The sequence below is a fragment of the Streptopelia decaocto genome (assembly GCF_964273445.1).
Source record: "Streptopelia decaocto genome assembly, chromosome: 6".
In the NCBI taxonomy this organism is placed as follows: domain Eukaryota; kingdom Metazoa; phylum Chordata; class Aves; order Columbiformes; family Columbidae; genus Streptopelia; species Streptopelia decaocto.
The window spans coordinates 2,354,622-2,369,388 of NC_138660.1; the positions used below are offsets into that span (position 1 = coordinate 2,354,622).

The 14,767-nt window shown below is 41.8% G+C and overlaps 1 protein-coding gene across 4 annotated transcripts in view; it reads left to right on the plus strand.

The window, feature by feature from the left end:
- SMC4 (structural maintenance of chromosomes 4) overlaps window positions 1-14,767 on the plus strand; it is a 34,100-nt gene that overhangs the window by 12,374 nt on the left and 6,959 nt on the right. For all 4 annotated transcript variants that reach the window (XM_082055513.1, XM_082055515.1, XM_082055514.1 and 1 more), the window contains 10 exons: window positions 5,341-5,505; window positions 6,489-6,616; window positions 8,013-8,153; window positions 8,384-8,534; window positions 9,355-9,519; window positions 10,227-10,460; window positions 11,047-11,232; window positions 12,622-12,783; window positions 13,299-13,524; window positions 13,618-13,697. In XM_082055513.1, the coding sequence (XP_081911639.1) occupies window positions 5,341-5,505; window positions 6,489-6,616; window positions 8,013-8,153; window positions 8,384-8,534; window positions 9,355-9,519; window positions 10,227-10,460; window positions 11,047-11,232; window positions 12,622-12,783; window positions 13,299-13,524; window positions 13,618-13,697 (1,638 nt within the window). The remainder of the gene's footprint in view (window positions 1-5,340; window positions 5,506-6,488; window positions 6,617-8,012; window positions 8,154-8,383; window positions 8,535-9,354; window positions 9,520-10,226; window positions 10,461-11,046; window positions 11,233-12,621; window positions 12,784-13,298; window positions 13,525-13,617; window positions 13,698-14,767) is intronic.

Below are 14,767 nucleotides of genomic sequence, written 5' to 3' on the forward strand. Positions count from 1 at the left end.
TGAAACAAGATGAAAAATTCTTAACTTTACTAGTAATAAGAGCAGTCTGCCTTACGCTGAGTCAGTTCTGTCTTGCTGTCTGTATTAAAAAGTGAAGAAAAGAATTTAAATGGGGTTATAATTTAGATTGATTTTCTTCACTAGAACAAACAAGAACAGATTTTGCCTATGGCTACTATAATCCTCCCCAAAACTTGGAGTTAGTGGTGGCCGTTATAACTGCAAACCCTCTTTTCTCAGCATTCTGGAGATCCTGGCTACAACTTGACTGTTCGCTTCAGTTTTGTGTTTAAAGGACAAGTTCTGCTGTTCACCTGTTGTATATAATGAAAATCCTATTGTTTTCAGCACTTTATTGTAAATCTTGCTGTCGTGATTTTTCCGTGGAATGCTAACAAAGTAAATCTGCAACTGTTGAATCATCACTTTAGATGATAAAACTCATTGTGTGGCAAGACAACATGTTCAAAAGTTATTTTTTTTCCCCAAATTTTCAGGGGTGAGAAGAGGAGGCAGTAATTGGTAAGCAAACACCTTTCTCATTAGGTTCTCCAGAAACAACTGGTCATAACGCAAACAAGTTTTTGCAACCAAAGAGGAAAGTGTTGTCTGTTTCTTGGGAAAGAGTTCTCAGGTTGCTCTCGGGGATCTTTCAGTGTCAAAGGCTTTTTGCCAGCCCGATCTCATTTAGTACCAGAATATTCCAATGGAGGCTGTCAGGTGTATTCTGAATCTCCATCATTCCAATTCCGGCACCACCCCAGACTGAACTAGAGTTGTGCACAGATTACCAACAACTACAGTTTCTCATTATTTGAGGCTGCATAATGTCAGTGTTGGGATTAGCGTGTTATGCTGTTCAGACTTGTTAGCGTTGGAATTAGTGCTGCAGTCCACAGACCCCACTCTCAATGTACACGTCTAAAATGCAAATGCTTACATGCCAGAAAACATTGGATAAACTCAGATTAAAACCTTTGTGTTCTAAGGGGATCAGCAGTTTCAACAAGTGCATGTGTAATTTTAGAGAAAACAGGAATAGTGCTTCTAAGAAAGGAGGTAATGAAGGGTTCAGGTGTTTTATTGTCCCACCTTTTGAGGGCTACATGGCAGGCAAAATTCTTGCCCTGCACACATTTGCTCCAGGCAGTTACAGCAGTGGAGTGCAGATATTTTCCTGCGTTGTTAGAGCTGTGCGAGTCCTGAGGAGAATTTTAGTCTGACGCAAATACAGAAGAGTGTGTGTGCACCATAGAGACTGAAAATAGATGAACTTGTTCTATGATAGATTGGTGTACATGTAGTGTAAGACTTCTGAGAACACTCCTGGGATGCAAGTGTAACTTCTGCTGAAACACAGACTCAGAGTAGCTGGACCCCTGACTTGGCTGCCTCGTAACATTAAACTAGCAATAGGTCATTATTTACATTTAAGTTTTTACTCTTATGCACGATGGAAATTTAAACTGAGAAAGTCTCCTGACCATGGCCCTGAAGCAATTCACCTCCTGAGGAGCTCGGCTGTGCACAGGGAGGCGGAATCTCCACATTCCCAGTCCCTTGGAGTTCCTCCTCGGATTTGTCCCTAGAGGAGGTGGCTCAGCTCAGAGTGGCTCTTGCCCTGTTTAGAACTTTGCAGCCTGCTGTCAAACTGGCTTTCTCATGATTTGCCACAGCTGTCAGTTAACTTAATTACTTAAAAATTTCTCCACAGATAAACTTGTGTTCTCTATTAGAATGTACCAATAACTGTTTTCTGGTAACTCCGCTGAGTTTCTGTAGAAACGGTCATTTCTAATAGAAATACGTTCGTTATCCGGCACGTGAGCTGATCACCTCTGTCACATCTCAATGTTGTGTCATCCTGACACAGGAGACTTTCCCACAACGCAGGAAATGAAACTGGTTTGTAATTCCCTTTGGTGTTCAAACCATGGAGCCTTCCCAAAATCCTCAGTGGATACCTGATGCTTTTCGTACAGTGATTTCTTAATTTAGTGGCTATTTCAGTGTCACCCGTGCCTTACTGTTGACATCCATTTCGATTGTCTTCACAACTAAATAGAGGATTTACTCTTTTCTTTGCATGTTGTTCTCTCTGGTGAATTCCTGCCTGTAAGACAGAGAACAGAGGTGAATAATTAAAGAGATTTCTTGGTGGTCAGTTCTGAGACTGTTAAAATGTAGGTGTGACAGTTATGTTAAACATGTTTGCTTTCCAACAAATGTCTGCCTGCTGCCGCCTTAGTTTCACTTTCAAAAATGCTGTCTGTATTTCGAAAGGTCTTTTACTAGTTCAATGAGCGTGGTTGCTTTTTTTTTTTTTAATATAATTTGAATAATGGGTCAAGTAATAAGCACAGTTAAAAAGTCAGGAACCAGTTAAACTGACTGTCAAGTTTTAACAGAATGCAGAGTTGTAAAATGTGGGTTTCCCCTGTTAATCATTGTCATGGCTACTTGGAGGAAGAGCAGGTAAAACCTTTTGAGTCTCCTTTATACATTAAAATAGCTGGAAATCTCTTTGTTTCTCTAGTATGTTAACTATAGGGATGGGCTAAACAGATTTCATAATATATTAGCTTGGAAAATAATATATTAAATAGCACTCATTCAGTTATTTTTTATATATTCTAAATATTTTCATTTTTACCCTTGTTAAGAAAAGAACTGAAGAGTTGAAGTAGTTCATCTACATCTCCTTAGATAAGGCGCCTGTGGTGAAGCAGAATTGTTCATGTGCTTTATCTCAAGAGCTCTCCATTCACTTCAGCTTTCCAAAATGTTATTGTATGTATGGCCTGAACTGAAGTCACTAATAATTCCTGATCATATGGTGATGTATTTATTTACTATGTAGATAACCAAACCCCTGGTTCCTTAATTTATGAGGATATAGGATTAGATATAATTGGATTAAATTTTGTTAGTTAATTACTATATCATTAAGTGTCTTGTAGTTGTATTCCATTACATAGTGAGCTATGGAGAACCCTCCCAGCTACATAATCACTCTTCTTAAATGGTTAATTATACTTGCCCAGATCATTAAAAAATTGATTGACGTTCCTTGCTTGTCCATCATTTCTGTGCTTCTATTAAATCCAGGGTGGCTTTGTGGTTTACAGCAGCACCCGGCTGAGGGACGTATGTGCAGTGTAGACAACTCTTGGATTCGATGCTCAGCATCTGAATGAAATATCTTTTCTGTGACTGTTTTGCATGTAAACTGAGGAAACGCTTTAATGCGAGAAGAAACAAAATAGAGACTTAAGACAATTGTACAGAAGTTGAGGTGACAGAGTTTCCTGCCCATGAGCAGGTGGTTCTTGGTGGAGAAATCATGATTTTGTGGTGATGGAACAAACGTGTAATTGCAATTGTATGGAAACAACTACAATTATTAGGGAACTAATAGGGGTTTTTTTAATATGTGTAAAGAAGTAAAAATAGAGTTGGATTGAATTTTATTTTGATCTTGTCGAACATGCTGCTGCTTTTTAGGAGCAATAATCAGAAAATAAAAGTTAAGATGCATTTAACTTGTCGAATTTGAATTTTTTCCAAAACCTCTGCCTGTGTGTTTCAGCCTAACAAGGGAATCACGTGCAAGAAAGACTTCTCTTCATAAATTCTAATTCTTATTTTGCAAAATCTTGCATTTTCAGGGCCACTAGGTGTCATTGCACACCCAGTCACCGGGCAAAACACTGATGCATTAAAAAATGGGTCCCAAAGGCCATGGCTGGTACTGGGCAGGACCGGTTTACAAATAAGTGTCTCTTGTTGTGTACCTAACTACCCAGGTTTTTGTGGGATGAGTAGTTTTTACTCATTGTTCTCTTTATTTAATTTTTGCAGCATCCGTTCTTGCTCCAGAGACCATTTTAAAACGTGTATATTCAGTTTCATGTCTTCACCTTATGATACATGACTGTGTAATTTACAAAATATAATCTGTGTTTTGATAGGTTTTCTGTGACTCTGTCCTAAGCATAAAAAGTTGATAGGGTCCAATGATAGTATCTGTAAAATAAACAGTCCTTGTCGTTGTCTCCGTTTAATCTTTCTTATTAAAAGAAAAAAATCAAATTATTGTTATTATTCAGCATGATAATCTAAAGTTAATGCTGTAGATCACCAAATCCCAGAATGTCAGGGGTTGAAGGGCCCTGGAAAGCTCATCCAGTGCAATCCCCCCATGGAGCAGGAACACCCAGCTGAGGTTACACAGGAAGGTGTCCAGGCGGGTTGGAATGTCTGCACAGAAGGAGACTCCACAACCTCCATGGGCAGCCTGGGCCAGGCTTTGCCACCCTCACCGGGAAGAAGTGTCTTCTCAAATATAAGTGGAACCTCTTGTATTCCAGTTTGATCCCATTACCCCTTGTCCTGTCATTGGTTGTCACCGAGAAGAGCCTGGCTCCATCCTCCTGACACTCACCCTTTAGATATCTGTAAACATTAATGAGGTCACCCCTCAGTCTCCTCCAGCTCCAGAGCCCCAGCTCCCTCAGCCTTTCCTCACACGGGAGATGCTCCACTCCCTCCAGCATCTTTGTTGCCCTGCGCTGGACTCTCTCCAGCAGTTCCCTGTCCTGCTGGAACTGAGGGGCCACCACTGGACACAATATTCCAGGTGTGGTCTCCCCAGGGCAGAGCAGAGGGGCAGGAGAACCTCTCTGACCTACTGACCACCCCCTTCTAACCCACCCCAGGTACCATTGGCTTCCTGGCCACAAGGGCCCAGTGCTGGCTCATGGTCACCCTGCTGTCCCCAGGACCCCCAGGTCCCTTTCCCCTACTCTGCTCTCTAATAGGCCATTCCCCAATCAATGAAGGAAGATGAAGGAAGCCAAACGCCGAAATAATGTTTTTATGTTTCAAAAAAAGTATTTCTCAGTTGTATGCATTACGAGTCCATTTCACCCATCAGATATGATTTTATGGACCTTCTGTTTTCTAAAGAGAACCCTCCAGCGACTGCAATCCTGACGGAGCTGCCCTAAGCCTGTCGCCTGCTGCACAACCCGGAGAGGATGCTTTGTTCTCTTCTGCTTTTTTTTTTAGGCTGGGGGAGTAAATTTTGAATCTTTAGCGAAATGAAAAAATGTTTAGACCTGAATATTGGCTTCAGAAGAGGTGCTGTTGCTCACGGCCATCACAGCCACACACTCCTGGCAGGAAATTATGTTCATTTTGATCTTTGTTTTCCCAAATATATCGGTACTTTGAATAGTCAATTTTGATTACTGCATTATTTTGTTCCTTTTTACAGCTTTTCCCACCCCTCCAAAAAAGAAATGATATGTATATCTAAACAAACCGTTCTTTTCCAAGGGGGAAGTTGAACAGATCTCGATGATGAAGCCGAAGGGGCAGACGGAGCACGACGAAGGGATGCTGGAGTACTTGGAAGACTTAATAGGATCCGCACGACTCAAAGAGCCCATCCAGACTCTGTGCCGCAGAACTGAGCTGTTAAACGAGCAGAGGGGAGAAAAGGTGAGCGGGGAGAGCTTGTTTGAATTATAAATATGAAATATGCAATGTTTCGTTATTGGATTTCTTAGAAAAACTGTTAACGTAAAGACTTGGTTAAAAGTTGGCAGTCTACAGCTACAGTGAAACGTTGAGTTCTGTTTATTGCATCTGCTGTTTGGATTTGAAAAGCAATGCGCAGTCAGCACTTGCCCTTCTTTAAACACAATGCGGTTGGCTTTTGATTCCCAAATGTTCGGATGCCTGAGTTGGAACACGGGATTTTGCCTGCGGAACACTGATTGTATCCACGTGCGTTAAAAGCTTCTCAGGCTGAACAGAGAAACAGGTTATCGGAATACGTCACGTAGGACTTGTTATCTGCAAATAGGAGAAGCAGCAGGGAGAGCTTTCCTAAGTGAAGAAAAGGAGAGAGTATTGGTGATGTTCACATGGCTGGATGAGGAGCCTTCAAAATGTAGAAAATCAGATACTTCAGCCATGTAGATCTACTCCAGCCCTTGGTTTCATACCATTTTATTTATGCACTAAGTTTCAAAAGTACTAAATAATATCCAAGTTCTTTTTACTTGGCAAATCCTAATATTTTGCAGACTTCTTTTAAAGGCTGGGAAGGAAAGCAGAAGACACGTAGCTGCAGGAATTAACTTAAAAAGGCTTAGTCTAAGGGTTGAAATATAGAAAAGAACATATATAGACTGTCCGTACCTAACTCCTCTATTTCTCGCCTGCATTTTCCTTGATTTGCCTGAGCTGTTCCCAGTATCTGTAGGATCCTGGTTTAGTTTTAAATTACTGTTTGAATTGCCCTGAAATTCCAGTCTCTGCTGTGGAAATGGTGATGTGTAAATTCAGAAAGCTCAGAGCACTACATTGCCTTGGAGGGTTAATTGTCGAACACGGAGGGCACTGGCTGCAAAGGGTCTGGGGTTTTTCTCCTCATGTGCTACTGGCGGTAAAGTCAGATCTGACTCTGATTTGTCCAGTTAAATAGAGTGAAAATGGTGGAAAAAGAAAAGGATGCCTTGGAAGCGGACAAGAACGCGGCCATCGAATTTCTCTGTTTGGAAAACAAGATGTTTAAAGAAAAGAATTGTATCTGTCAATACTACATGTAAGTACTACTCCAAGGGTTGGGTTTGGCCTTAATGTGGGAGTTATGGTGTTCAACTGGTTTCATCACAGTATCACAGCATGTTTGGGATTGGAAGGGACCTCAAGAGATCATCTAGGCCAATCCCCCCATGGAGCAGGAACGCCTGGGTGAGGTTACACAGGAAGGTGTCCAGGCGGGTTGGAATGTCTGCACAGAAGGAGACTCCACAACCCCCCTGGGCAGCCTGTTCCAGTGTCTGTCACCCTCACTGAGAAGAAGTTTTTTCTCAAATTTAAGTAGAACCTCTTGTGTTCCAGCTTGATCCCATTACCCCTTGTCCTATCATTGTTTGCCACTGAGAAGAGCCTGGCTCCGTCCTCGTTCTTTATATATTTATAAGCATTAATAAGGTCACCCCGCAGTCTCCTCTCCTCCAAACTAAAGAGCCCCAGCTCCCTCAGCCTTTCCTCACACGGGAGATGCTCCACTCCCTGCAGGATCTTTGTTGCCCTGCGCTGGACTCTCTCCAGCAGTTCCCTGTCCTGCTGGAACTGAGGGGCCACAACTGGACACAATATTCCAGGTGTGGTCTCACCAGGGCGGAGTAGAGGGGCAGGAGAACCTCTCTCAATCTACTAACCATCCCCCTTGTAATACAGCTCAGGATGCCATTGGCTTCCTGGCCACAAGGGCCCAGTGCTGGCTCATGGTCACCCTGCTGTCCCCAGGACCCCCAGGTCCCTTTCCCCTATGCTGCTCTCTAATAGGTCATTCCCCAACTGATACTGGAACCTGGGGTTGTTCCTGCCCAGATGCAGGACTCTACACTTTCCCTTGTTAAATTTCATCAGGTTATTCCCCGCCCAGCTCTCCAGCCTGTCCAGGTCTCTGATGGCAGTGCAGCCTCTGGCGTGTCACCGCTCCTCCCAGCTTGGTGTCATCAGCAAACTTGCTCTAGCTGGAAATATTTTGCTTTCCTTATCAGTTGTATCAGTCCTTCCAAAGTAGTTAAATAACACGTGGCTGGGGATTTTTTCAAATGATGAAGTTAAATCTTTTACAATGGAGACCATTTCCATAAAAACCTTAAAAACAACAACAAATCACCACCACCGCCAAAAAAACAACTAACACAACCTGCTTGCCGGCTTGTTACAAAGCACTCTGGCAAATTAATCCCTTCCAGCTTTATACTTCAACTGAGAAAGCAGATCACTTGAAGACTATTTTCATCTGAAGTGTCTAAATAGTTCGATTTCTCTGCTGTTTTCTATTAAAATGGACAGGTCGCTCAATAATGGGTATTAGGATTTAATACTTAATCACTTTGTGACACTTAAGATGGAAAATATATATTCATAATGATTATTAGTTCTGTGGAAAAACGTGCAGGTTTGGGTTTTTTGTTTTCTAGCCATGACCTCAAGAAACGAATTAATGATTTGGAAATGCAGAAAGAAAAAATTAACGAGGAAACAAAAGATGTTAATGAGAAGAGCGGTAAACTTGCAGAGGACGTGACAACCAAGAATAAAGCTTTAAAAGAACTTGAAAAGTAAGTACTTTAGGTATAGACTCGTGAGCTGAGAGTACTGTGGTTTCTGTATGCTGCATACGTGGTATTAGGATTTGCAGAAAAAGCTTTGAATATAGTAAGTATTGGATGTTGTTTTTCACAAAAACTGAGTAGTATTGGTTTAAATTTCTAATGCTTATTAAGCCAAGATCTACTGACGGTATTTTTATAGGGTATGGAATACATTATTCTTTCTTTTTTCCCTTTAGGAAAATCACTAAAATCACCAAGTTCATAGAGGAAAATAAAGAGAAATTTACTCAGTTGGATTTGCAGGACATTAAAGTGAGGGAAAATCTCAAAAATGCCAAAAGCAAAGCGAAAAAACTGGAGAAGCAGCTTCAAAAGGACAAAGAAAAGGTAGCGTGAGCTGCAGCTTGATTTACTGTCAGAAATGTAGTTGGTTGCTCTGGGTGAGAAGGTCTTTGCGGAGCTGGGATAAAATTGCAAAGGACACCAGTTGCACTTTGTGCCACAAAGAAGAGGGAAAAATACGCTTTGAATTTTTTTTAATCAGATATTTGATGTCATTTAAATCAAATAGGGGTTTCGTTTGCACATCTTTTAGTGAAGAAACGCGTTATTCTCCCTTGAACTCCTCGCACTCCTGGCTGTGGGGACGGGGCAGCAGCACCTAAAGGCCAAGTCAGGAGCTTTCCTGTCGCTCCTCGGCTCTGCTGGGGCTCTCGTGGCTTGGAAAGCACCTTTTTCTCCTGTTTGTTGAGATTACAGGAATATCGCCTGTTCTCACAGTTACTACCTTTGCAAACCAGTTTTCTTTCCTATTTCCCTAGTTAATTTAATGGATCTATTTTACCAAGCTGGTTGTCGCCGGCTGTTGTAGATCTTAAATCACTCTTTGGATCAAGAGTGGCCTTCTGGAAGTAGGTATTGAAGAATTAAACCTTATTTGATTCAAAGACTTGAGTTCTTACACGTAAAGCTACGTTCCTTCGCTGCTCGGGCTTGTTTCTCTCTGGAACTGAACAAGCCTTGCCAATATAATAAATCCCCGGCCTCTTGCTAGAGCCACAGTGCAGCTAATTCTACAAAAACGCATGAGCTTCATTAGTGCTTACGCTTCATTTGACTTCCACACAGTGCTTGAAAAGCAGGGTTTAAAAATAAGGCCAAACTGGTCTGTTTCAGTGGGAAAGTTAAAAGTCTTTTCCTCGTGTAGGTAGAAGAATTGAAAAACGTCCCTTCCGCTAGTGAAAAAGCCATCAGCGAAGCGACATCTAAGAAAGAGCTGCTTGAAAAGACCAAAGAGAAAGAAGAAGAGAAACTCAAGCAGGTTATGGAGAGCCTTAAGGAGGAAACACAAGGACTTCAGGGAGAAAAACAGGTTTGAACTGTTTTGACTCAGTATACTTCTGTGTAACTGATGTGTAACTTTACCCTTAGGAATGAAACAGTCACAAAATGCTGTTCGATATGACAAATACACTGTTTCATGTGTTACTGCAACGGAACCCAACTGGGAAATTAATTTTGCATTTATAATCCAAGCTAAATCATGTGTCATCAAGTATATCGTTCACTACGCTTCCTTTATTTGAACACGCTTTCATTTTCTTCGGTCCAAATGTTTGAGTCAACCTGTTGCTGAAGTAAATAACCAGATTTTGAACTGTTGTGTCCCAAGGCTTTCACAGAGCTGTATGTGCCTGTGCACTAACTCCGGTAACACTTGGTTCCTGACCCATCTCTGAGTACCCGGAGGCCGGAAATTTATCCTGAAAATTTGGGGGGTTATTTTCAGCTCCTCCCAACTTGAAGTTGAGAAAAGGATACAAAGCTTGGATGGATATGTTCTATGATAATTCCCCATAATTATTTTTTTAATAATTATGAAAAATGCCTTATTTCCATACAGAATATGTTAATAAATGAAGAAATGCGTGTTTTTCTAGACAACAGAACTGTTTTCTGTTGACAGGAGAGCCGCTAAAGGCCCGTGCCCATTTCCACTTTGTATTTCACCCAGTGCAGTTGATGTAATAACCCCCCCCAGCTGTCTGGTTTGAGTTGGAACGTTGTCCATTTTTGCAGAGCAAAGAGCTTGAGCTCATGGAGTTGAGTAAAATGGTGAACGAAGCGCGTTCCAGGATGGACGTGGCGCAGTCGGAGCTCGATATCTACCTCAGCCGGCACAACGCTGCCGTGGCGCAGCTCAACCAGGCCAAGGAGGCGCTGAGGACGACTTCCGAAACCCTGAGGGAAAGGAAAGCTGCCATCAAAGACATAGGGACAAAACTACCCCAAGCTGAACAGGAATTGAAGGAGGTGAGACTTGATTTTTGTGTATGATTTCCTTGAGTTACAACACACCGTTGCAGCACACAAACCACTCTTCTATTGGCAATAATCGTGGTGAAAATAAATGAAAAGCTGTCTCGAGCAAAGTAACATTTAAAACCTATATCCTAATACTCAGTTAATTGGCAAAGTGTTTGCTTTCAAACTTATTTGAGGTTAAGCAGATGTTAACATTAAGCACTGAAATTAAATCCTTTGTATCCCTGCAAGGGAGGTGGTTTAATTATCATAACGAGACACGTTAAAATAAATAAATAGCTGTGTTTCTGAGCCTTCTTTGCACTTCACCTCCTGCTCCTCTCTCATTCATCAAAGAAAAAATATCCTGCTATGTTGTTCAAAGCCTGATTTGTGAATTCATAAGCTGTCTATTCGCATCAGAGTGGACTAAATACAAGCCAAAGTATCCAAACATCCACCTTTCTTCTGGTGAACATTTGCTAAATCTGCTTTTCAGTGGCTGGTTTCAGTGTCTACACAATCATGGACCTGAGGCTCCCTGAATACTGTAGTTTTCGAGAGGCTAAGACGATGTCTGTCTTTCCACCGTTAGAAAGAGAAGGCGCTTGAGAAGCTGGGAAGAGAAGAATCAAACGCTAAGAATCTTGTTCAAAATCTGCGTCGAAAAGTAGAAGAAGCCAAAAGCTCGTTAGCGCTGAATCGCAGTCGGGGGAAAGTGCTTCAGGCTCTGCTGCAGCAGAAGAAATCCGGAAATATTCCTGGACTCTATGGGAGACTGGTAAACTTTAAAAGCCTATTATACCTTTAGTCTTAAACTTTATGGGAACCGAGTGGTGTTTCTGTAACGGAGTGAAAGGTGGAGTTCTGCACTTCCCTGGGAATTTGGACAGCGGGGCTGCACATCCCAAGGAGTAGCTATAAATTGAAAAGAGACTGAGGTTCCTCTGCTCAGCGCTAAGGAAAGGCAATGGCTGTGAGAAAGGGATTCGGATTCCCTTGGACGTTAGGAACGTATATTAATATATGCTGGACAAGTACCACGGAGTAGAGTTTACAATCAATCGGTGACCGCACGCTTGGGAGAGCTGCCATGAAACTGCTTCAAACATCTTACAACCTGTTTGAAACAATGCGCAGCTGTACACATTTTTGCTTCAAAATGTATGAAATTGGGTGATCTCTGCTGTTTGTTTCCTCTTGTTTTACTTGCAAACATGTCCAATCAAAAAGAGCAAGATGGTTGGTTCAGAAGACCAAGGAAAGCTGTGTCATAGCAAAATGTTGAGGGTTTTCAGTTCTTGCCAAGCAGTGGTGATTTAAAGTTCTAAAATCTTGCAGCTGAGGTCGACTTCTACATTGCTTTTCTTTCACTAGCACAGGACAGTACATGCACATCAGTGTAAATGTAAAAGTGCTCCTTTTGCATTCTGCAGTTTTCCCTTTTTTCCTCACCTGCTCATCCAAGAAGTATCTCTGCCTCAGAAAACTCAGTTTATTTAATGTACACTTATTCAAAATAGATGTTTGTATAGATTTATTAAGAAAGGATGCAGTTCAAAGAGCAGCAGACCACTGTCTAGTACGGCTGGTGTGTGTTTCACCTCATGCTCCGTTATCACTCGCCGCAGAGAGGAGCGCGAGGTTCGTCTGTTGGGGATAACCCACACGCTGCTTTATCTGCCGAGACACACAGCTTTGCAAAGGTGACGAGTACGCCTGTTGTCCTGTTCCCGTTTCTCAGCTCAGTGCAGGATGACACACACAAGTACGGGACTTGCAGGGTCCTGCTTGGCTGACCTGTGGTAAAACCACACGCTGAACACTTAAATGGTTTTGTCAGGCCTCGCTAAAATGCTGGCATGTAACATAGAGCATTTGTCTGCAGAAAATAAACCAATTCTACCATGCTGTTCTACCAGAAGCAGCGTTTTTGAAGCTCTTCTACTGTAAAAACATGTTAGAAATACAGAGCTAGCAGTGCAGGGGAGGACAGGTTTGGTATTTTACAAACTGATTAAGCTCTTTCACAGAAAATTGGTTTATAACTTGCTTTCATCCTATTTCACTTTGTGTAAAGATTTTGTTATTTATTTCTTAATACCAAGACAAAGCATTGACACCAAGCTAACGGGTGCACTTCTGCCTCCCCCCCTTCCTGAATCCTTAGGGAGATTTGGGAGCCATCAGCGAGAAGTACGATGCTGCTATTTCGTCCTGTTGCGGGGCCCTGGACAACATCGTCGTTGATACCATCGATACTGCGCAGAAATGCGTGAACTTCTTGAAGGCGGGAGGAGTCGGAGCTGCCACGTTTATAGCCCTGGACAAAGTACGTACGAGCACGTCCGCAAAACAAATTGTTGATTTGCCCTAATGTCCACAGTATTAATACTGTAGATGTATAACATAATAATATGCGTGTGTCTGAATGTGCATTTTTCATTAATAATTACACTGTATACGTATTAATACAGGTAAAGCTAAAATCTAAAACGTTTTAACAGGCTGATGGTACCTTAGAATATTCTACTAGCAAATGATAATGTTTACTTACAGCAAATTACAAGGCTTGTTAGATATCTGTATGTGTACAACAAAGGTTTGGTGTGTCTTTGGTATTTTTATATTTGCAAATTTAATAATCCAAGTAAACTATGAAGGGGAACAGTGAGATTTTAATTATACTGAAGTAAGTAGGATCCCCAAGGAAGCTTTACTGTTAATTGCAGTATGATTGCATTTGCTTTAAAGCCTTAACACACTTTAGAAAAAATAAATGACCTTGTAATTTATCCTAAGGAATCTCTCATGCATATATATATATTTTTTTTTTTTTTAATGCAGATGACTGTATGGGAACAAAAAATTCAAAAAATCCAAACTCCTGAAAATATTCCTCGGTTGTTTGATCTGGTGAAAGTAGAAGACGAGAAGGTTCGCCTGGCGTTCTACTTCGCCTTGCGGGACACGCTGGTAGCCAATGACTTGGAAGAAGCCACCAGAGTAGCATTCCAATACGATCAGAGGTGGAGGGTGGTAACACTGAAGGGACAAATCATTGAACAGTCAGGTATTGGAATGCAAACTTACCGTTATATTTTAAGCGCTTTATAGATAATACCTAAGCACAATTAGCTCGCTGACTTCATTTCTCTTCCTTTAGGAACAATGACTGGTGGTGGGGGTAAAATAATGAAGGGCAGAATGGGTTCCTCAGTCGTAATGGATATTTCGGAAGAAGAGGTTAGTACATAATCTTAATGAAAAGTAGAATTTCATCAAAGTTCCTTATGTTTGGGAGTTCATACACATGTGCTATGTCCTTTTAAGTCAGCGTGACTAGTTAACAGTCTGTGATGCAGGATACATTAACAATGATCTATAAAGCTAAAGTTCCCTGCGTTAGCTTGGGTCTATTGCTTTTAAATGCATCGGGTCACAGCCCAGCTATCATATTATTTAATTTTTAGTCTCCTAGTGCTGCCTTTGATAGCTTGGGAACAGATTCCAGGTAGGGCTGAGAATGTGGAAGACACGGATCGTAAGGAGCCGCTGAGCTGCAGAGCGGCGATTGGAAATGACGCACGGTGGGCTGCAGACAGACCTTGTTCAGGAAGGAGGGCCGAGCCAAGCAGAGCGGACACTAAGCTGGGCTGAGGCCTTCTTAGTCAGTGACAATTTATAGGATTTACAGATATGGACCTGGACTAAGATGTTACATAAGATGTTTTTCCGATAATTGTTATTAAAAACACACCACACTAAAGTTCTCTTTGTTTCAGTTATGTTCCCGTTCATTCACAGACCAGGCCCAAGGACATTCACACATCATACATATGGGGTGGTTTTCTGACCTGAGATATTCTCACTGGGCTGTCACTTCTCACACTCATAAACCCCACACTTCTGTACCATCTGTCCAAGGCCCTTTAGCTGGAACCGCTGTTCTCACAAGCAGTACACACAAACAGGGACAGGTGTGCTCTTTTGTTTGATGTCCTTGGAAAAGTGGCAGCTTTCCTTCAAATTCAAAGTTCAAGAATACTTTGGAATATCCAGATACAGCTTGCTTTTTTTCCTGAATTCTGTAGCCTGTAATTATATTGAGTGCAGGTGTAGCCTGTGTCCTTTTTGCCTGGTATCTGCTGATCAACTCTCAAAGTGTTAATACCACTTCAAGACAAGCTCCTCTGTGTAACTGTGTAGTAAACCACAGCTCCCGACATCAGTACTCTCCAACAGGACAACAAACTTGAGAGCTCTGAGCCAACGCAAGGGTTGGATATTTGCTGAGCACTGAGGACACAGGAACA